A 24,181-nucleotide genomic window follows, 5' to 3' on the forward strand; every position below is an offset into this window, starting at 1 on the left:
TTCAAACATAACATTTTTATTTGTGGATAAAAATTAAGGCTCACAGTACTTTATCATTTCACAAGCAGAAAAAATGTTAAAAATTGAGAATGGTGGGCAATGCCCCCGATACAAATTCCTCTAACTGCTGACATGTTTTACTGAAGACTTGAGGTGAACAACTGTACAGGGCAGCTACAGGTATTAGATTGTAAACTATGTGCTAAATGTAGGATTTTAAGAAAGTGAACAGAGTATTTACGTTCCTCTCCGCTTCTGACTGTCCTATACACAGAACTGCTGGGATAACACCACTGACCTTCCTAAGAACAACCCACTCCTACAATGCATGGCACAGGTGTCAACAGGGGAAGATAGCGAAAGATCACAAATTTCGTTTCCGTAAGACCTTTCGATTATAGTGCAATAGTTTATGCCTAGACATTTCAATATTCACCTTTCTGGTTTAAAAAACAAAGAGAAACAAGTAAGATTTCTAAAAGAGCACAGGAATTGCTGCCAAGCTCCATTTCACAGACCAACATGATGAGAAGATGTTTAAAGTGGATGCCCAACTTCAGCATACACACAGTGTGCAGGAACACCTTACACCTCCAGTGCAGATGGAAGCACTTCCCAGTCCACAGCACGCAGCAAACACAAGATTCCCATCCTGGTGTGCTGGGGACACATCACGAGGCACCAACACACCAGTCCTGATGCACATCGTGGCCGTTGTCACCCACACCTCGCCAGCTGCTTTGTAACCACACTGCAGTTTGTTTCCAGGAGACCAGCTAGAAGTGTCTCACTCAAAACTGGGGAGGTTTGGGATATGAGAAATGCTCAATATTCCCTACTTTTTAGTGATTCCTTCTGTTTTGTCTATTTGCTGTCAAGGTAACTGACAACGTAGCAGTGGCAGCAAGAGCAAGCCTACTAATAACAAGCAACTGCTACAGCATTCAGAGGCTGAAGTACTCCTGCAGCACACCAGGGAGATTCTATTGTCATCTCACCATTTACCTAAGAGATACCAACGCAACAATGAAAACTATCCTCAGGTCTTTCAGACTAAAAAATGAAGTGTACTCTAAGGCTGTCAGTTTATCAGGGAGCTGTTGTTTGAAATATGATACACTAAAAAATTAGGTTTGCTTTCAACAGAACCCATGCTGTAGCAATAGATTCTGCCACAGCAACCACTGATACACAGCCCTGCGATCACCAGCTTGTACAGATCACAGCCCAGTAGCAAAAGAGCATGAGTTAACATGTGTAACTGCGTCCACATAGCATAAAGCTCACCGAGGTGACGATGAGTGCAGTTACAAGTACTACACCAGCTCAGAAGGAGGCAGCTGAGATGCACAGCAGTTAGGATCTGTTCACCCAAGCCCCATGCGAGGTGCAAGTGCAGGGCAGCTCATGGCCACTGCAGCAGGAGTGGCCCAAGAGTGCAGGGGCTGCTGCACGCCACCTCCAGAGGAAATGCAGCTGCTCAGGAATACAGGCAGAAATCAGAAGTTCACATATTAGCCACGTCCTGTAAGCTGGAGTTAAACTAAATTTCCATAATGCGTAGGCAGAAAATGCAGAAATAATAGGAACACACGATGTGCAACCAAACAAAACAGAACACTTTCAACCATTATTCCAGTTCATTGATCTGTGTAAGCAGAAATATAAGTAGCTACAGCCATGAAACACGCCATGCTCCTGAACAGTTGAGAGCAACTGTTTTGCCCACATAGAACTTGAACAGTTGCCTTCCATTCAGCTGCAAGAAATGGATGGCAGGGCTGACTGGGAGCACACAGCAGCAGTTCCATGGGCAGTTATCCAGCAAGCTGCTCAGCTCAGAGCTGCTACAGAACCTGCAACTCCACAGACAGCATCTGCAGGACATGCTCAGCACTCTCAGGTGGATGGAGACAGCTCTGCCTTGATGTATCAGGAAAGCACAGGTGTCCAAGATAAACACCTCTTAAATTATTGCTTAACTACAGAAACAGCAGAGTATACACGATGGAAATAATCTATACTGGTTGGGTAAGCCACTCCAATACTGTGACTCCACACTAATGACTATAAGGATTTTAAAAAACAAGCTGAATACATTACATTAAAAAAAAAAATAAATCCTGTGAAAGCTAATGTGAAGAAAACAAACTATCATCAAGTATAACGTAAGCACATGGGCAGCAGCAGGCTGTGAAGGGACTATTGCATAAGGGTTGGAGACCAGAACCAGGATTCGGCCATCCTGGAGCTCTGGTGCCACAGCTTTTAGAGCTGCACTCCTGCTTTTACTCCTCTCCGAGGCCCCAGAAGCACACAGACACCTCGCAGGGATGTGACACTTCCACAAACACAGCGTGTGATGGGGACATGCCTGTCACCAACCAACACACCTACCAGGCAATGCAAGAGGGAGTGAGGACAGACAGGCAGGCAGGCAGAAGGTCATCTCATAACACTTCAGCATTGCTCTTTTGGGACTCAATGTTATTGCCACGGGCTTACAGGTCAAACAATCTAGAAACAGGCCTAACAGCACACAACAGATACACGTTAATTCCACAACTCAGCAGTACCCACTACTCCATTTGGCAAAATATTTATTTATAATAAATTTGTTCAAAAGCAGTTGGTCACAAAGAATTCATTTTACATTTTTAGGCTGTAACAATGCTTTTGGTAGAAGTAAATAAGCTGTCTCTTTTTACACAGTGTACAAAACCAAAGACAAGTTGAAATGACAGTTAACAACTGGAACACGTGGGAATGGGAAGAATCAGTAAGACAAAGGCCAAAGCAATGGGAATCTGTCTGCACACAGGCAACGCTGCCATCATTTACCCGTACAAATCCTCAGCCCCACTCTGTTATCCCTGCACTGCTCGTCACCGCCGCCCTGCGCTCCAGGAGAGGAGTCAGCTCCAGTCACTCTTTCACAGTACTGCATGTCAACACTGGGAATGGTTTCTGATATGATTTAGACTGCACACAGTACTTCAGTAAAAAAAAGTTATTTACTCCCACTCCGTAGTTCCTGGTGGCTTTGAGGTCAAGTCATACATCACCCGAGAAATGCCAGGAATCTTCTTTATCTCTGCCACCATTTTTAATACAACCTGGAGGGGGGAAATAAACAGATCTGTAAAAAGCACATAGAACAGACGTGACGAAAACTACCCTAAGAAAGAGTTATACAAGGAAAACACTGTTCATTCTGTTCTATAAACAGGAGAGAAAAATCCTACAGCTCCTAGCATATTACTACCAATTAAGAAGTAAAAACAACAAAGGAAAACTCCCAGCTTCTCAATATTTGCAGCTGTATTTGGAACCTGCTGATTTCTGGCACTGGCAATAGAACTGAGCAGCAATCGCAACACACTTCCCTCAAGGCAGCAGCTCTTCAGCTTCAGAATGATTTTTTTGAGGTTACGTTTTACTGTGCTGCTCTGCTCTGCTGTCAATCACTTGCAGACATCTCAGACCAGCACCTCCAGCTGACCCACAATCAAACAGAAAGCGGCAGCCTGATAGAAATGATGAACTTTTCAAACCAGAAAAGGGAGCTGTGAAGGTTAAAAAATAGCAGAAGGAAGCATCTAATGGAAAGACTGCCCATTGGCAGCTGTTCTCCAGAGTAATCAATTAACGTTAGCTCCATCAGAGACAAAGCACTCCAGGCTGGACACCGATGAAGCTTCCTAGAAAAAGTGCTTGAAACATCTTCCAGTGACCTGATCTGGAAACAGCACGTTTTGAGATGTTAAGCAGCACTTTCAGTAAAGTAAAAGTGGGAAGGAAAGCAATTCCAGAGGGCATTGGTAACTTCCAATTACCAACGCAGGCAAAAGCTTCAAAATCTCTGCTATTTTGATGGGAAAACTTCTAAGTCTGTCATTCCCATTGAAACCACTGTCAGCTTCTCTCTGTTACTGTTTTTTTTCCAAAGCAACACAACAGTACACTGTGCCTAACCAAGAGCAGGAAAAAAACCAAGAGTGAAGAAAGTTAGAACAAGTCACCTACAACACAAGCTCTGAAAAGGAACTTGAAGGTCCGTATTACCTCTTCTGGAACCTCATTACCAGGAGTTGCTGCAATCCCAGTCATGAAGTCGCTCGTAATAAACGTCCGGATGACCACGGATCTCTGGCAGGACGGCTGTTTCTGCAGCGGGTCCCGATCGAAATGCAGCGGGGTCAGGATTATTGGCATCTGGCTAATTTTTCCAGCATAGCCTTCAGGAAAACAGCAGCACCAAGTGCTTCAGTTTGGTTTTGAAGTACAAGCACGACTGAAGTTTTACAGGATTGCCTACACATATTTCAGATGCGATTCCTCCACTTACATGGAAAGAAACACCGCAGTTCTGGGACTTCACCACCAGGCCTCAGAAGATCATACTGATTATCTAATTATGTAATTAGCGGTGCATACACTAAAACTACTCAAATTGCCACTTGAAATAATCTTCAAGGCCTGCAGGCATGCAGAACAGAACTGGATAATCCGTTAACTCTGCAACTGACTGCACTTGCAACTTAAGATCTCCTTCCTACCCACAGAACATAAGCATTCAATTCTGTTCCAACATTCACTGTAATGAAGAGCAATTCTCAGAAAGAGAAATTCAAAAAAAACTTACATTTTGAGATACTATCAGCCATTACCAATGAAATCTAGATAACACCAAATACAGGGTAGGGTGATTTAACAGTTAGCTCCCTTCCTTCCACAACCAAGCATGATTTCAAAACCACGCCAAGTCTCTCTACACAGTTCATCTACTTCAGGCAGATACTGATAACTGAGATCAGCAGCAACAACTAATTTGACTTTCTGCTGGCTAATAGTGGCTCTTGCAGGAGTTCACACTGCAGCGAAGTATCATGCCTCTGAGCTGTGCAATGTGTCTGAAGCAAATCCCACTCCTACCAGAAGAATGGTCCCAGCCACAGTCCCACGTGTGACAACAGGCAGCAGACGAGGCAGCAGCACCCAGCTGTGAGGTTTATCTCCAGCTGCCATATGAAGAATGAAAAAGCTGCAACCCTACCTCTAATTCTGCTAGCAGAAAGCCCAGTAGTTCCTGCCTTTCAGCTCTCCACCTCCAGACCTTTAAGAAAAGGCAGTCGCCTGTCATCTCATTCAGCAATAAATTTTGGACGTAACCAAGAAGCCCATGGAGTGACTGTGCATTATGAAACCACACCTATAGGTGCACGGGGATCTTGAAACAACAGCTTCATCTATGGGACAAGGCTAATAAATACCTACCAGACTCCCTGAGAATGTTGTGAGCCTCAAAGTCAGCTTGACGTAAAGTGCTGAGGACTCCTGTTGTCAGGAATGTGGGTGTGACATCAGTGGGAGGCTCTTTGACTGGTGGACCAAACACGTACACAACCCTGGAAAACAAACCAGATGGTAGGAAAACACGTTTTCTGGAAGTGGAATGTAACAGACTGCCTAAAGACTACATCTTTAGCATTGCAGAAAAAATAACTGAACCAAAAAAATACCCAATATTTGGTTTCGCTCCTTAGCCACCAACTAGAACTTGTTATAATTTAATGGATATATTCAGTAAAGGCAACACGTGTGCTAGCTTTGCAAGTCAGGTGTACCAATTCACCACTAACTCACTGGTATTACAGAAGACTTTTTTTTTTCTTTTCAATTTTACTTTGATGTGAGTAAAAGTTAAGATTATTCAAAGAAAGCTACTTATGTGCTTAAAATGTCTATCTTCAGTCCCATTAGGAAACCACCATATCATTGACAGGAAACCTTCTTTGTTAAGGAATAGCTGTGTTTTCAAAACAGGGCACTAACACTGCTGTTTACAAATCTATTTCACTGCATTTGTAATAAAGTATCTTCCGAATTCAAACCAATCACATCAGCTTTATCTTTTTAATCTCACCATTATACGTGCTGCAGAACAAAAAGCAATATTGTCCAGCTGGCCTCACAGAAGCATTTACTGTGTATCATGAATGTACACAAGTTATTTGAGTTTGTAGATACAAAGTAAGAACACTTGTCAAAAATCCAAAGCAGGGCAGGACCCACGCTTGACATTCTGTGTCTCTGTTTGTAGTAAAAGCATGCACAGCTGGGCAGCCACCAACTGCCCCCAGCACACTCCTCCAGCTGCTGCTTCCCCAGCCCCCCATCAACATCGACCCAAAGCTCTCAGAAACACAACCTGGTATGGCAGAACTCCTGGGGTGGGAGTATATTCAGGAGGGGAGTATTAAAGCCAGAGCAGCTTAAAGACAGCAATGCTGTACATCCAGCACACACTGCCCTGAATTCATGCCTTCTTTTATTTGCTCTGCACATAATTTAGAAGAATATCTTGTAATTCAACATGTCTCCAAGTACAGTAGCTCTTCCAGCGGGTGTCACTTCAGTGACAAAATTAAGTCTTGCTATAAGCAATTATAAGCAGCTTTGTCAAAGTCTACAGCTGAGCAAGGATACATATTTTCTAGAACCGACTTAATCTCTGAGCAACTTGAGAAGAAAACACATATTCACAAGAGACCTCAATTAAGATAAAACCACCCAGCTTTGGAACTCTTCCTTGCAGCACTAGAGCTGACAGTCGTGCAAATCCCCTTCTTGACACAACGTGTGATCCCACAGCTCAGCAGCAGGCTCAGAACTCTTCAGAAAACATTTAAGTTACGTTTGAAGTTGTCTAATTGAGTGATTAAAATGAGGAGATAAACTATCCATTACTTCAAGTTGGTATTTCCAGAAATAAACCCAAGCTTGGATTTATTATTTGTAACCTCCATATAATACACATTTGTTCACAAGAAGTTACACCATAGATTCAGCAGGGCACTAAGCTTCCACGCATCAGTAATCAGAAACAAGAGCAGCTTGGCACTGAGCAGAGAACACTCACCTGTTGATATTGTGGCACATGCGAGGTATGAGCCTGGCGAGAAACATGAGGGACTCCCAGTGTGGGGCATCCTTACTGGAGATCCCACACACGTAGCTGTACGAGCGGCAGTCACCCTGGCAATGAATGGAACATGAATTTCACTACCAAAATATTTCACGCCGCTTTTCCATGTCAGTTACAGGACCAGCCTTTGTGTCAACATTCAGCGGACACAGAAATCAGAATGCTCAGAGATATCAAGTAAATGGAGAAAACACCAAAGTGAGACAGGTCTCTTGGGAGCTGGCAAGAGCACATAAAAGGAAGGGGTTCAGAATTCATAAGGTGACCACAACACTGGGACTTGATTACATGTCGATATTTTGAGGGCACCATCCGAGGAAGGCTTGTGATGAGGTACAGAAGTCTGCTGATGATATTGCCATTGCAAGTAATAACAAAAGCTGACTGCAAGGACTTACAGAAGAGACATGCAAGGTTAAGCAGCCAGTAATAAAAGTAAAGGTGTAATTCAATAATGATAATGCAAAGAAAGACGGCTCAGCCTCGAAAGGAGCAACAGGAGTACAACAGGAATCTATAAGGCTATGAACATCAAGAAGAAATTGCCTGTGCAAGCAACCAGCATTATTCAACCTTAATGACATCCTCAAATATGACACCTGGCATTTACCCATGTATCTATTCAGGTCTCTCAACACCTGCACTCTACCAGAGCTGACACAAGACACAGCAGTCACAGCCTTTTGAAGTTGATTTCTAGAGTTCTTAGCAACATCACAGTAGCAATCCTTACACTTTCTAGCAGCCTGCCAACTGCTAGGAAGCAGCTTTAAGAATATTCCTGGAATGTATTAATTTACCTGCACTCCCACAGTTTTGATGGGTAACAAGAAGGCATTCAGTGAATGTAGGCTTGTAATCTGCATCAGTTTCTCCTGGTCTTCTTCAGTCGTGCACGCTTTGACCCTTTGCAACAAAGTATGTGGCTGTGCAATGATGCAGAAAAATAACTTTTAACTAATTAAAGCCCCCACACATTCAGACACAACATAAATAAAATTAAGTAGCTGGTTGGCTAAATATAGTCCACATTTACCCTTGGGAACTGATTACAGAATACCTTTTGTGTAACAACTAAGTTTCAGTGAAAGCAACTGTATGCATTTTACGCTGAAGCCCTCCCAGGACCATAGGCGAAACTGCTTTTCTGCGTTCATTCTCTCTCCCAAAGCTGAATTTTTCATGCCTGTTGTTTATTTCAGCACAGAACAAAGCAATGCTGCGTTACCTTACACTGCAACACAACACACTTTCAAGAAGAGCACTTACAGATGCTTTTCCTTTGGCGTTCCTTCAAAAAAGCTCTGGAAGTTGTTCTGGACACGGCACTTCCTGCTGCTCTCTACTGGTGGCTTTTCAGCCCCCTGCAGCTCAGTTTGGAGCTCAGGAGTCAGTTTGAGAAACCAGGAAGGTCCCAACAGGTCAAGGATTGAGAGCTTACACGTCATCAACCAATCACTTCAGGATTTCTGTTTGGGACATCCAGCAAATGCTGGCTCCTCACTCTTGCACCCTCAATTCAGGCACTCGGTGGCTGTTAGTACACGCCATCCTAGAAAATTACAGCTATTCCAAATAGGGAAAATCTTTTTTCTGACACTATGAAATTCAAATCATCTTCTGAAATCCTCATCTCCACGAATTTTGACTAAAAGAGGATTTATGTGCTATCTGAAAGGTACATAAGCTTCCGATTTACAGAAGTCACTCAACACTTGCCATAGCCAGGACTTGAAAAATTCTACTGTACCGTACCAAATGGCTTTGAGCAAGTTGGACTGGAATGCATTATGCCCAAAGAACACAAACCAGTCATTTTTAAATTTTAGCATCTTAATCTTCCCAGCAATGCACTACAGAATGATCACACTACTTCTATACACGTTAGAACCCAACAGTTTTGATACCTTCTTAACACTCGCAGAAAAATCCGCAACTATTTTCAAGATGTTGTTTGTTTCAGGGAAGTCTTTGCACACATAAGGCTCCTCAGCACATATCACTCTGATTGCCAGACCTGGACCTGCAACGTAAAATTGAAAAACACATCACACTAAATAACATGAAAAGTTGACTTTCAACTCAAGAAGCAACAGCACTGGAACATCAGGTCAATCATTAAGTAGACTATGCTTTGCCACCACACCTCCACTTACACCGTCTTGACACTCAACAAAACAAGCCAAAGAAATAAGCCAGCAGTTTATTCTGGAACAGTATTTCTGGTCAGTACATTTAAGCACTAGTTACTGACATTTTGCATTGGCTGCTTGTGTAAGGCAGCATTAGTGATGATGAAGCATGCTGGATGGCAAGCCAAAGCAAACAGTAACCTCCTCCTTCCCTTTGCTAGGCAGCCTGGATGGCAGAGTTGGTTATAACATACAGTTGAATCTGATTGCTTTTTAAAGAGATCCCTGGAGGCTATTTGGCCTGCTAACTACTTGACACAAAAGTTCTCAGCAAATTACAGATGTTCATCTGAACAGTGTCATTAACCTCATGCAGTGCTGGTGCATTAACAGAGCAGCCTAGGCATTGTGACTGTGACTACTACACACCCTGCAGGACAATTTTAGAAACACAAAGAGCACATTTCTTAAAAAGATGGACTTTGTTATTACATTACATAGTTTGATGTTTTCTGGTTGAGAACCGTTGTTATTCACCATGCAGTCGTTTTCAAAACAGCAACAGTTACTTAGAAAGGCAGGCAGACAATGGCCATTATTTCATGCAAGATATATTTGACAGCTGAGACAGCATTCAGCTGCACTTCACTGATAATTCTTGCTTTGGCTTACAAAATTAAGAAGAAACAAATACAGCTCTCTATGATAACTCAATTATAAATCTGTTATTTTAAGCACTGTGCATAAAATCAAGCTGCTCTCAATTACTCATTTCCTCACAAAGAAAATCCTGTGCTTAAACTAAAGCCTCAGAAAATCCACCACATTAGTTCTGTGTTCAGAGGAAAGTTCCATTCTCCAACACAAATTTATTCTGCACATTAACTATCTTCCAAACAACATTGATGCACACAGCCCTTCACTAAGCAGCATGGATTCTGGTACCTGGGAAGGGATGCCTTGAAACCAGCTCTTCGGGAAGTCCAAGCTCTCTTCCTAGCACTCGAACTTCATCTTTGTGAAAGTCTTTTAGTGGTTCTATAACTTTACCCTTAAAGAAAAACGAACAAAAGAAAAACCACAGTGATTTACACTCTAGCTTACATATTCAAACAAAAAGCCTCAAATGTTTAGGTAACAGGCAGTCAGAGTGGCCTGCTTTTCACAGCATCAGCTGCCAACACTTGCATAAACACTGGAAAGAAAAGTACATGTGAATGTGGGCTTTGCAGAACAGTTACAGGAGAGGGGTAAGACAAAGTTTGTTTGTGCCAAAAGTATCAATGGCTTAAGCAGTGCAAATACAACCGTAGGCCAGTCTGGTTCTGACTGTCTTCCAAAATTCATACTGATCAAGAAGCTTTGAAAATACCTCAGAGAACTGTGAATAGGTTTGTTTAAGCTAACCAACCAAGGGTACAATAAAAAAGACAAGGCTCTGCTGCATCTTCAGAGTGTCTTCTGTCACCAGTTCAACCTCCTGTGTTTGTACCATTTCTGAACTCCCAGTCTTTATCCACAGGTGTCCACAGCAGGATATTCCAAAAAGATCTGTGGGTTCTTAAGTTGACAAATGGTAAACAGATTGTGCACCACCAGCACACTGCTGGCAGACAGCCGACCAGGCCACTGACTTGATGCACAAGCCATGAAAGAGCACAGAGAACGGATCCTCAGATCAGAGCCTGACAGATCTACTCCTAGTTCTCAAGTCACTTAAACACATTCACAGAATCATAAAGGTTGGAAAAGACCACTAAGGTGGTCCAGTCCAACCATTAACCCACCCCAATGAACTACAAGTCCCCAAGTGCCACATTTCTACCATTCCTGACTTCTTGACTCCCCCACTTGCAGTACCTGGCCATTCCCTCTGATGAGAAATTTTTCCAAATTCTCACTCTCTTCCAAAGGAGAATATTATGTCTGTAGTGGTCAGTGCTACTGAGAAGACTTGCAGTCATGTCTTTCAACAGGAACTAATGATCATTTCACCTAAAAGCACATAGCTGCTGTTGCCTGAATTCATATCGTGTGCAATCTGAGAGATCAATGCCATTACAAAACATTGCATACTGATGTTCAGAATGAGACACAAAGGGAGAAGTAAGCAATCCATTACATTATGAATTCCACCTGAATCAGACTAACGTTGTCTGAAAAGCCTTTCAGCAGTCATCTGCTACAGGTGTTTGGTATTGGCTTTGCTTCCATACACAGTTCTCATAGGTTTAAGTGTTAAAAGACAAAAGAGCAACGAGATCATTTTCAGGTAACAATTGAGAGCAGCACTGTTCACACTGCAACAGCATGGCTTCAATCTGTTGACATTTTCACTAATATTCAATGCTGGACAATACTGAAGCCATTCTGATCACTTTGAGAACATGGCAACCAGAGAGAAGTGCAATAAGTTACAGTATTGAAGCAGAACTCAAAGGGCCTCACAAGCATCACGAGATGCATCAACATGGGCCAGTTATATCAGCAAAACATAAGTTGCTCATCTTTTACATTCAGCATCATCACATTTGTGATAACCAGAAGGACACACCAGTATCCAAATTTTCATTTACCTCTTCTCTTAACTTTCGAATCAGCTCTGTGTCATTGTGATGAGTTTTGATTACTTCAGCTTTGCCACTTGCAACAAGGGAAGCGCTTTCAATGAGATCAGGTCTGAGGGTACCCTGAGCAAGAAAAACCTCTTCAGGTTTCAGATTCATTTCTCCAATAACTTCATTGGCAATCTGTAAGATGGAAAAGAAAACTTTTCAGTGTCCAAAGGTCTCAATGGATTGCCAATGGATTAGGTCATCCATAGCCTGCACAACACCGTGCTTCCGAGTGCACAGCGCTTCAGAATGAAGCAGTCCGAGATAGAAAACGTTTATAATTCTTTTTTTCCCACATGAATTCTAGATACATTACCTTAACAAACGTGTCACCAATAATCTTTCTTTTTTCTTCAGGACTTGTAGTCATATTTAAGGTCTTGCTAATTCTTTTACGTGGAGTTCTGTCTTCATCAGAGATTGGCAGAGTTGTTGTACCGTTATAGAAAGAATGAGCTGCATTCACCACTGTATGAAATTACAGGAATTGGTTGGCAAAGCCAATACAGATTTATATGTAAGATTACAAAGAATAAGAACGACTATTGTTCTTAGGAATACTGCAGTCGTTTAAGTGCTGATGGTACTAAATAGGCCTGTTTGATACCTCGAGAATGAACTGCTGCAAAAGCACGTTACTTCTTCTATCAACATGCTCTAGAGGGTCATTTCTTAAATACCATGAGGCTAGGAAGCAAGTTCAGTTCATGTCTCCCCTCTTGGATTACAACTTACTTGCTCCATTTAAATAGCTACAGGATGGTTATTAAGCTAAGGCCTTACTGCAACCAAAATTACACAACGCTCTGTTTCCTCACGGTGCATCATATCTCTTAATTTAGAGAGGCTCTCGATACAGAGATCAGCTAGGAGGTTCTCTGGCATCTTCTACCAGCACTGAACTCCATGACTGACAGAAGGCACATTTCCCATAAAGGGATTCCCTTATTTATTACAGCCCAGACTTTTCAGTCTGGGGAATGCAAGGATAAGGCACAGCGTTCCTCTGAAACAAAATAAAACAACACAACAAAAGAAATCCTGCACTGCTGTGTGTAGAACAAACTCTGGCCTTCACCATATTGGCCATATTGCTTGAAGTCATAAGACTGCTTCTCAATAAACTACTCCACAAACAACACACTCCCATAAAACAGGAGAGGGAAAAAAGCCTTGAGGAAGAACTTTGGCTCCAATGGCATTCAATCACCCAAATGAGCTCAGCTTCTGAAGACAGACATATAGAACAAGAAGTGAAGCTCCACTGGAGGACTCTTAACCACACTACAGACAGGACTGCAATTAAATGAGCTTTGCCACAGCTCAGTGGTACCTTTAACCTGAATCCCAAGTTTTTTCAGTGCCTCCTCCACAGACTGACTTTCTCTTTTGCGCATAAATCCGTTGTCTATATGTACAGCTATCACCTGATCCTGGTTTAAAGCACGATTCAGCAGAGCAGTGCAAACAGTTGAGTCCACACCTCCACTGAGTAAAACCTGAGGATGAGGAAAAAAAGAGAAAACAGACTTGCAGAGCTGTCGAGGAAGAAAAGTATTAACTACTAATTCAGATACAGCTGCAACGATGAAAGCAGAGTATTGATTTCTCATTTTCCTCCAAGTCACCACTGGGAAGTCAAACAACACATTGACCCAATTGTGCAATGCACAAAAGCTTTCTCAAACCTGCTTAATGTATTACCCAAATCATGACAATTCTGCACTTTTCCACTTACCCAGACTAAATGCACGAGTGTTTTTCCTCAGATTTTTGCAAATGATCTTTTGACTTCAGCTCCAGATGCTTACCAGAACTTTTGATGAGCCCACTTTCTCTTTGATATTTTGAATGCACTGAAGTTCTCTGTTTTCCACTGTAAAGGTCCCGCTGCATCCCGCGATATCATACAGAAAATTCTTCAGGATCATTTTTCCATTCACTGTAAGGCTAACTTCAGGGTGGAACTGTGCTCCATAGAGTTTTTTAGACTCATTTGCTATACCTTCATTGGTGCAAAGAAATGAACGAAGGAAAATAATTGGATGTGAAGTGTGCATACACAGCAAAATGAACATTTGCTCCAAATGCACTAAGCTTTATTTTTAAAACTGTATGTTCTTTTCAGAAGGTTAAAATACAAAAGGCAAATTGAAGCATCACAGAATTTCACCAGGAAGTCATTCAAAAAGGTGCAATTCATTTATTTTCTAGAAATAACGAGTAACATCAGCATCCGTAGCAGATCTCTGCTCCCTCAGTATTACTGAACCTCCCAGGAAGTTGAGAAAATCTGATATTATTAAGCCATCCATGCTTCTCATTGCCACTCCTGGTTACCAGAGCCTCATTTCTTTCAGAAGCAAACAAGTTGCCATTTTAACGTCATTAATCCAAAAAGTCAGTTTATACAATTCACAGACATTGTCCAGAATTTCTCTAATTAGTTACTGGTCTGATTTAAGAGCAGGATGTAAAACATTGCTGACTCTTTATTTTTTTAATGAAAGATTTTCATTAACTCACATGAACAGCTTGAAATCTTACTAAGTGTTTGAGTAAACTTAAGACCCTTCCATATCTTCCACCTACCAGGAAAGGCTCTCAAAGAGGCTGCCTGGTATTCAGAACTTTGAGTAGTTGACAAAAAAACAAAATTTTCCCATGACATCCTGCAGGTAACTTTTAAGTCTTGTAACAAAGACTATCAAAAAAACCAATTTCAGTTAAAACAAATACCTGCTATAATGTTCCCAGACTGTGCAACCACTTTGAATCCATCAGCAACCTTATCCACACTGTCCCCATGAGTGAGGAGCACAAGCTCTTCCTTCTGAAGGCCCCTAGACAAAGATTAAAGTCTAGAATCAATAACAATAAGATAGCCAGATTTAAAGAGAGTGCCATACATTGCAGTGTAAATGTGACAGAAGTCACACATCAAACTTTCACAGTGCTCTCACTTACAGAGCCCACACACACACACACACACACAAATCAGCTACCTGCAACACCAATCCTCAAACACCTTACCTTGTACTAACGACACAACGTGGGTGGTTTGTTGGGATTTCTTCTTTCCCCCTGGAGATGTGCTCCAAAAACAACCAGGCCCCTTTTAGATACATGCAGGATTTCCTTCCCAGAAGCACTCACCTCCATCTGGGACTCCTTCATTGGAAGCTGCCAAAGCTCCCATGCAATGCATTCATCACAAAAAGAGGAGTGTATCTCAACTCAGAAGGTTTTTGCTAATTTGATGGGAGTTATTTGTTTTTGCTGTTTTTAAAATAACTCAACGTTGAAATATGCCCTCTCTGACACGTACAGCCCTCTACTGCCAGTCAGGATATCTGGATTCCTGCTTTTTATTCCAATTAAGTGAAGTTTCCTTGGTCAAATCTGAATGTCCTCAGAACAATTCTGGGCATTCTAGACACGAGGTGGGATATAAAGTCCTACAATAGCTCTACAGGGAAGAAGTCAATAAAGTTGCATCTCTGGGCACAACTAAACCATTAGGATTACTGCAAGGAACTTGTGAGGCACTGACAAACTACTAAGAAATCTAATTCTGATTTTATAAAACATCACAAAGCAATTTTGAAGGAAGGCAGAACACATGTGGTTTCAAAATTACTGTTAATACCTTTCAGAAAGTGGATGGGTGCCAGCTAACATAAAGCAATGCACTGTCAAGGAGAACACAAGAGCTTTACGCAGACTTTTGTGCAGCAGTACTTGATAGCAACTCAATTAAGACAATTTACTTTGAAATAAAAGGGTTTATATAAAATTCTAAACAAAAATACCTACATTTCAAAAGTCAACTGAGAAGTTATTCCTGAATATTTGCTTACATACATAACTTGCCTACTCATGAACACAGCTGTAACGGGTTATTAGAAATTGTAAGAGCCTGGATGCAGTTTCACTGTCTTCTGAAAAACACCCTTCCTCTCACTCAGTCACCAGTTTCCAGACCAGTTCCATTCCCTTCCCAATACTGTTCTCCTAACTCAAAGCATCCATGTACCTGAACAGTGAACACGTGTTATCCAGAGTAATGTTGAACACTCCATCTTCTCTGACGCTCTTCTTGTGCACTGTGCCTCCAAACACCTTGTTCATCATCTGCCAAAACACAAAGACGACACGAGAAAAGCATGACTACTTAGTACTGCTTTATTCTTTGTACTGCAGCCTGTGACCAACAAATAGTTCTAGTCCTTGAACACACAGAAAGACAGATTTTCATGACTATCCTCATTTTAAATAGCACTTGGCAAAACCATAAGAATTCTTTTCAAAAAGGAGCACTGGGCTCATTCTCTTCCTCTGGCCTTCTGTCAGCATAGCTGGGGACTACTGCTACACACACTGAGTAACAGAAATACACAGCAGCAGGCAAGGGGCAAAGATGCACAAGACAACACATATTCAGTACTGTAAATCAATGTGTGCTTCTAAATGACTGCTCTGCACATCAGTGGAGTATCTGAGGCCAGTTGCCACAAAGACAGATAAGCTGCTAAACAAAAACCTGACAGCCAGCCCTCAGAGAAGGGCCCTCACATAGGCTTAACCTTCTTGAGATCTGCCTGATCATCTCTGGAGAACCAGGCAAAAACTTAAGTCTGATTTTCGTGACCACAGAGACTCTTCTTAGCCCTTGTTAGGTAAGAGTAGCACAAATCTCACCTGATTATTTCTTTCTAAAATTCAACTTCAAAAGGCAAGGTGAGGCATTCTGCATTTCACACTTCAGAAGTCTCAGATTTTCTCATTCAGATATGACTGGTAACAAACACACACACTTTACATTTTCACCTCCTAACTACGTTGTTTCAGAGATTTAAGTTATTTTACATTTAGTTTGATATTTCACTGGCTGTGCTAGTCTGATTCCAATCTATTCTGATAAAAGTAGTGGTGTGTTAACACAGACACTTGATTCAGTTCTGTAAAGTCAGCCTTGAGGAATGCCCCTGCTTTAGGCTAGCTAACATGGTTTTTAAATTGCTTGACATTTTAAGGCACTTCCACTTTATTACAACACACATTTCCCTTTAGAACAGGGAGTGCCAGCATTGTTTCCATAATTACCAGCCCTTCTTGAGTAGTTTTTCCAGCCATATTCTGCACCTCTGAAGGCTTTATAAACTGCTAACCTCATGAAAAAACAAGATGCACGTGCAGAGGTCATGCATCTGATCTGTCCTTTGTCCCCATGGGAGTGGTTCTTCACTCCATTTGGATCACTAGATCACTGCAGGGTCACCAAAGCACGCTCATGAGCTATAATAGAGAGATTCCACACTTGAAAATCAAAGGAAAAAACTACTTCACCTGTTTACGATGGACACGTTCTCTAATATCAACCAGATGGAATTAGTTAATGACTGCCAGGGTGCATTTATTATGACAAAAAATTGAGCGCAGAACTCAGTTCACAGTAGCAAAGCAAGAAGAAAAGCATTTCTGCTGCTGGTAACACTGCATGCTCAGTTTACCAATTAGCACCTTAAAAATATCTTTCGCATTCATGGCACACAACACTGCTTATTTTGGAAAGCTGGTCCTGTAGCACTTAACTCTGGCTAATTGCAGCAACAAGGCTTTCACAGGCAAACATCTCTCCCTCCACCATACCTGCATGCCATAGCAGATCCCAAGAACTGGTTTTCCTATTGTAAATATCGCTGGGTCGAACCATGGTGCATCTTCAGCATACACAGAATTTGGTCCTCCAGATATGATGATAGCTCTGCAGACAAGAGATAATCAAATTATCTCACATTTAACAACTTCATTTGAACACCGACATTGCCTTATAATGCTCATAACTCTGCATATTCTGAATTAAATGCTAATACAGATATTCCAGCAGGCAGTTTAAGTTTGCTAGGCTACAGCTAGCAAAAACAGTTTACAAGAGAAGTATTTCATCAGGTTAAACAAAGTCAAATATAAGCCAGCTTAAAACAGGGCTGCATTTCACATTCCCAGCCAAATGCTGACTACAAGAGAAGCAAGATGGCGAGAATCAAGCACAGAGCATTAGCGTTGCAACACAAACACTGCGCATTGCCTGTGCCATCTGGAGGAGAGCCATGCTCAAAAAGAGTCGCCTGTGTTTCTGGAGCTGTGAGAGCAGCACTGCTGGGCTGGAGCTGCAGAAGGAGCAAGGAGGGCTGGGGAGCTGCTGGGGATGTGCAGGAGTGGCTGGGAGCAGCTCAGGGGCTGGGCTGCAGAGACCCGGGGTGACCCACCTCAGCCACCCCATGACTGTGAGAGCATCTGCTCAGAGCCATGCATGTGGAGCACCAAGTAATATAGAATAAGGAAAACGTAGCTACACCTATAGACTAAGTGCTTTTTAATGAGAAGTCAATTAGCTACTGCCTTGTTTAAAAAAGAGAATTACAGGCTTCAAGTCTGCTTCCCTTACTTGCCAATTAAGAACTCAAGAACACAGAAAGATTTCCTGTATCTGAACCCTTAAAATACAAAATGAATTGGGAGATGAGAGAGGAAAACAGGAAGAAAGCCAGTGCGAGTCATGACCCGCACCTTCTCAGCTGTCCTCACATTCCTGCAGCACAGGATGCAGAATCTGAACGTTCCATTGCACCACCACGTAATTTGTGATGTGCCTTCTTGCTCTGCTACAGAGATACCTTGCTCTGGTTTAATTTAAACCACTTCCAAAGCGGCCTATGCAGGTTTCAGAAAGCCTGTTTATAATGGGCTACAATCCCACAGGACCCACAGCAAAACACCAGGAATAAAACACAGCCGTTGCTCTCCAGCCCTCAGGTCCCAGAGGTCAGAAATGTTGCCAAGCCTACAAACTAATGCCCCCAGACACAACACAGTACGTCCTTACAGGACCAGGCACCCTGTGCCAGTGTTCTGCACGTGCAGGAGCTGCAGAGATGCCTTTGTAAATGCAACACGCAAATAAAACTCGGCAGCACTTTCCATCTCTCTGCCTATCTCAGGCCTCAGCACAGCTCCCAGGACTACTCAATTTTCATCATTGATGCCATGCACTGTGACATGGAAACCAGACTGTTCCCACGGCACGTGGAGCTTCAAAACCCTGCAGTAAAACCATGAGCTTCTTTTTACAACGGTCACTGCAGAGAGGCACCCAGCAGCTAAACTCAGTGTTTGTAGAGCTCTCCATGATGCAAATGATTGACCAGCAGTGGGGACATTTATTGACTGATGGGTGCAACTGATAAGCTGGAATCACTGCCTCAGCCGTGAGGAGCAACCCGTTGAGTGGAGAGCCCAAATTTAGAGAGCAATTATCTGGAATGACAAATCCAACAGCTCTAATCAGGATAAGCAGAATTTTCAACTCAGAACAGAAAGGGACAAAAAAAGCTCTCTCACTGCAAACGTGCAGCAGCAGAGCACAGCTCTGAGCCCCTCACTGTCAGCACTGCCATCCACACCTGGAAGCAAGCAATGAGGTGCAGGGATGCTTTTTAAAGTGGTAGTTAGGTACATCCTCTGCTCCAACAGCTTGCCTGTTGGGGAATCGTTAACTAAATCTGACACAATGTATTTCAGAGCATTTCTAAAAGAAATTCTTCATAGAAAGGCTGCCTGACAGGTGCAGCAGCTCCTGGGTTCTCCATTCAGTTTGCAGAAGAGATCAGCGAGTTCCCATCTGACTTTCTAAAACACACTGCCTATTGAGTCACTAATTATCATCGATTAGAAAAACAGTTCTGCAACACAGCACTGCTTTATCTCCTGAATGGCTCTAGCAAAAACACTCAAAGCACCTCCAAATTTTAACCTGACAAGTGAAGTCCTTGATGACTTGCAGACCTAAGCCGATTCATTTCCCCCACACAAAAAGAGGCTTACTCTGGCAAGCATCATAAAACAAGAACTGTGCAAAGTTCTACACAACCGAGATGGTTTCTTGCTGCTAACAATGCATGGCACTTCCAATGAGGTTTTTTTTTCCAGTTTCTTCCCAGAAATGGTTTGGCATCATTTACGACAATTTGTTCAATACTCAAGTTGCAGTTAAATAGGTTGGTTTTTTTCATAATTATACAATAACTACCCTGGTTTAACAGGTTAAGGAACACCGTCATCTAATTTTCTGCAGATACATAATTAAAATGCAGCCACTTAAGTTATATTAACAAAGAAAAATTACTGAAGTGACATTTTACAACACCGCAATGAGCAGCAAATAGACAACAGTGACGCTGCTGCACAGGTTTTACCCAGCGAAACCCAGGAGGACGAGCTGAGGATCCAACAGCACAGCACAACCCCAGGGAAAGGCACAGCACAGCACCAGCAGGCAGCTGCCCTACCAGCACCTACCGAAAGCCCTGCTCCCTGATGGCGAAGGCGGGCGTCTCCAGGGGGAAGATCTCAGACTGGACGAAGAGCTCACGCACCCGGCGGTCGATGACCTTCCCATACTGTGCACCAGCATCCAGGATGACGACAGCTCCCTCGTAGTGGTGCTGCCCGTCCTTCAGTTCTCCTCCAGTGTTCTCTGGCTGTGAACACGGCTCAGTCAGCGCTCTGTGGGACACTGCAGCCTTATGGCACACATCCCACAGCTGCAGGGCTGCTAGGGGTGCCTGCACCTTAACTCCTGGCTAAATAGACTAAAGGCAAGACTTGTAAATGGAAGAACCTGCAAGTCTACAAAGCTCAGCGTGTCCACGAGCTTGCTACACTGACACAACACATCCCTCCCATGCAGCAACATCCCCATCCCCAAATCCAAGCACAGCACAAACTACATCAGCCTTTCCCCTTCGTGATGGGACAGCCTCCCACAGACAAGCAGCACCATGCCCTGTTCACCAGCACAGCTCCATCCTCTGCCACATTACAGTTCTGCATGCAGCCCAGCACACCATATGATAACGAAGAGCATGTGCCTCATTCCTCAAGCAAAGCAGCACTATGGAAAAATGTGTTTCCCCATCGCATCGCCTCGTACTCTGAGCTTTCACTTGTCATTACATCCAGGGGGGAGCAGGGAGTAGAAATTGAAAACAAATGTTTCTGCTTCAATTTATGAAAAACAAACTTTTGAATGCAGCATTCAAGCAGTCCCTGCAGTCTGCACACTAGGCTGCTTGAGCTGGATGGCCAGCTTCAGCCAAACCTGGCAGAGGGCAAGAAAACATATGGATGGGTTCCTTTTTCTCTAAGGAGAACGAGTGCTCTGTGGAAATGCCCTCACCAAGGGGTCTTTGAGGAAGAATGTGAATTCCACCATGCTAAGATGCCAGGAAATTCATGCAGAAAAAACTTTTGCTCCTGAAATCACTCACTTTGGAGTTTTATTCCCCTTAACTTAGAACTTAACACTGTTTCCTTGCCAGTGTAATTTGATGAAGGAAAACCTAGGAAGGGTTTTACTTTGGTAAATGCTACCTTAGCAGACATTTTGAAGCTCTCCCAAATGCAAAGGCTGCCCTAGAGCTGCCTTGCTCAGCCCCAGAGGGACAGTGCTCTGCCAGCAGCTGCCCTGGGCCGGCTGCAGATAGCGAGCACCCAGGGAACTTCCAGAGCTCACAGCAACCAGGAAATGTTTTGTCCATCTAAATTAAAGGATGAAAAAAAAAAAAAAAAAAAAAAAAAAACAGTACTAAATCCTTCAAAAGCCTAAATCCAGGTTAGAGTCTTTATTAATTTCTTTGCTTCAGCTGATAACTGATGAGAAGCTCTTAATGACTTCTCAGTGCTGAGCCAGGCAGCACGAGGAGCTCCTGCTCAAGCAGAGACTGGGGCAAGCTACTGCTCCAAAGTGCTGCTGAGCATGCCCACCTAGCAAATCATAAATTAACAGCTCCCGTAATAACAACCAATGTCCTTATTCTTACCATCTTGTGGCAAACACAACCCTTTCTAGAGCTGAGATCTTATGAATAGTCTTGAACCATATGGCTTCAGAGCATGCTGCAGGGACAGAGGCTTTATCTTTAAGGCTCCTTCCAGCCCAGCCATGCTGTGATTCAATGGCAAGCAGGTCTGTGCTTTGCCTGAAACTGTACCTTCAGCTCTCCACAGCAAGAGCAGCGCATTGAGGCATACCCTCAACATGCCTGGGATGAAGGCCTTATAACTCCTCCGGATGCCAGCTGCCTGACTCCTGCACAAGGCACAGCACCACGTGTGCAACAACAGGGGAGAGGCACCTTCACAGACAACTGTACCCACACCGGGAGTGCTGCACCACCTGCGTGGCTCACAAGGCAGGAAGTCAAAACAAGATCTGCCTTCATTTACTTGAAGGCACAGAACCAAGATTTGGAATCCAAATTTAACATGGCAAACACCATTTAGTGGCATCAAAAATGAAGCGGATGCTGTTAACGTGCAGCCAACACGGCAGTCCACCTTACACACATGCATATCACATTCGTGCCAGGAGGATGCTGAGGAGGAGGAGCCCAGCTGCTATGGGAATGGGCACATGGAGCCTGTTGGGCAGCACTGCCCTTGTGGGCACTTCTAGTTTCTGACCCAAGCTCTTTTCCCTTCGGCAGGGTTATAACCAGAGCTGGTCTGTTTCTAAAACAAATCCCTAGAAACAGCTGTTTGGGAGAATGCCTCTTAAACCTGGTTGGACAAGCAAGCAAGATGGTTCAAGGCACAGAACACAGTTGCACCTGCTCTGACATGCGGGAGAGCAAGGCTAGGGCAGCAGAACAGAAGTTACACTTCCTAAGAGAAAAACGGGGGGAAAAAAGGCTATAGTGAGCTATAGTGAGTCACGAGACTCCTGCTGAAAACCATACCAGAACACAAAACGTCCCTACTGCCACCCACACCTGAAGAACCAATAACCCAATAAACCCCAGACCAGTGGCCGGCCCATCGCTGCAGTTCTATCACCCCATAACTCCGGAAGGAGAAGGTGCTGCCGCTGGCTTTCAGCATTAGAAAACACAGCGTCGGTTCTATAAGAACAACGCCAATCCTACGAGCAGCTCCAGCACGGATCCTGTCTTCAGGTGCCCGATGAAGGACACAACCCGCCTCGTCCCCGGTGCCCGCACACGGGCGCTAAGCAGCGCCCCGCAGCCCGCCCTGCAGTGCCCGCACACCCACGGACCTCCATCACGGCCCCGCGAGGCCGCGGCACAACCGGCACCGCAACGAGCCGCAGCCAGGAGCTCGCTCCGGCGCTCCCAAGGTTTTACGAGATTAATCGCTCCCCTGCGATACGAGAATTAAGCAGCCGTAAGGACGCGTCCTCCTCTTTCTCTCGACGCGCGGCAGAGAAGCGCCTGCTTCCCGCAAAGGAAACCCCACAACGGGCAGGAAACCCCCGGCCCCAACCCGGCCCCGGAGGCCGCACGGCCGGGCCGAAGAGCGCGGTGCCCTGTCGAGGAGCAGCCCCGGGCCGCTCACCGGACGCTCCCGGAGCGCGGTTCGCTTCCGGCGGCCCGAGGCGCAGCTCCGGGGCCGGGCGGAGGGGCTCCGCGGCGAGCAGCCCCCGCAGCCCTTTGTTCGGGCCTGGGGCCGGGCCGTCCCCCAGCGCTCCGCACGGCGCCCACCCGCACCACCGAGCAAACGGTGAACCGCCGCAGGGCCGCCCGAGCCGCCGCCGGCCCCGGGCCCGGCCGTTCCGAGAGGGGCCGGAGCACGACAGGGGCCAGGCCGCGCCATGTGCCCGCCGCCCCCGGCACAAAGCGGCCCGAGCCGAGCGCAGAGCCTCGCACCGACCTTGGCGTCTCCGTTGCACAGCGCCATAGGGACGGCCGCGGGAGCCGAGGGGAGAAAGAACCGAGCCAAACCAAGGCCGCCCGTGTGCGCCTCCGCCGCGGGGAGGAACCGCCTCCAGCACCCCGCGCCGGGCAGCGCCGCCCCGGCAGGAAGAGGCGGAGCTCGGAGCCGGGGAGGGGCGTGGGCAGCGGTACTGCTGGCCGGGCGGGGCGGGGCTGTCCTGTCTACGGACTGTCCCGACCCTGGGCTGCACCGTCTTGGCGGTGCTCGGGACGGGCTGGCCGGGCCCTGCGCACCCCGGGGTGCAGCCGGCTGACGGCAGGGCGGGGGGCTGCGAGGTCCCTTCCAACCCAACTGTCCTACGATTCCGTTACGGATCGCGGTATAACGTGTGCTTTTACTAAATGTCTACGTTTTACATTGGCACAGAAACACCTACAGCTCAGCAGTTCACGCTGCTCCAAAAGTAACGCCTCCTATTTTACGTTGTCCCACGGCACTAAAGGCAGGTGCTGGGGTTGAACCTTCCCCCCTTCCTTTACGTTTTGTAGGGGAATAAAAGGCGCCCATTGGCACTCATCGCTGCGTGCTGAACGCTCGTGGACATCGAACAGCGGATCTCAGCACAGCGCGCGGTGCGTGGTGCGTTTCAGCAGCGATGGCGATCAGCAGCGCAAGGGGCGAAAAAAACACCGGGGTAAAGCAGCGCTGAC

The 24,181-nt window shown here is 44.8% G+C and overlaps 1 protein-coding gene across 1 annotated transcript; it reads right to left on the reverse strand.

Moving 5' to 3' along the window:
- On the reverse strand, positions 1 to 23,620 carry GMPS (guanine monophosphate synthase). Its single transcript, XM_052686097.1, has 16 exons — positions 23,469 to 23,620; positions 20,097 to 20,278; positions 17,388 to 17,502; positions 15,772 to 15,869; positions 14,475 to 14,578; positions 13,547 to 13,740; positions 13,069 to 13,234; positions 12,052 to 12,203; positions 11,697 to 11,870; positions 10,066 to 10,171; positions 8,896 to 9,011; positions 7,789 to 7,914; positions 6,923 to 7,038; positions 5,278 to 5,408; positions 4,066 to 4,238; positions 1 to 3,116 (listed from the first exon to the last, which is right to left on the reverse strand). Exons 1-16 carry the CDS (start codon positions 23,493 to 23,495, stop codon positions 3,015 to 3,017), a joined length of 2,082 nt encoding a protein of 693 aa, XP_052542057.1. The 5' UTR covers positions 23,496 to 23,620; the 3' UTR covers positions 1 to 3,014.
- Between the last annotated feature and the right edge of the window lie 561 nt (positions 23,621 to 24,181).

This window comes from Tympanuchus pallidicinctus, unplaced genomic scaffold (assembly GCF_026119805.1).
Source record: "Tympanuchus pallidicinctus isolate F22 unplaced genomic scaffold, pur_lepc_1.0 scaffold22, whole genome shotgun sequence".
NCBI lineage: Eukaryota > Metazoa > Chordata > Aves > Galliformes > Phasianidae > Tympanuchus > Tympanuchus pallidicinctus.

Bases quoted from the DNA above. Each gene is read 5' to 3' on its own strand.
- GMPS (XM_052686097.1), bottom strand. From the start codon at position 23,495: ATGGCGCTGTGCAACGGAGACGCCAAG. The intron at 17,503-20,096 runs GTAGGTGCTGGT...TCTTGTCTGCAG, and splicing joins ATCAGGGAGCAGGGCTTTCG to AGCTATCATCATATCTGGAG. The intron at 13,741-14,474 runs GTATTTGTTTTA...GCACCAATGAAG, and splicing joins GTCTGGGAACATTATAGCAG to GTATAGCAAATGAGTCTAAA.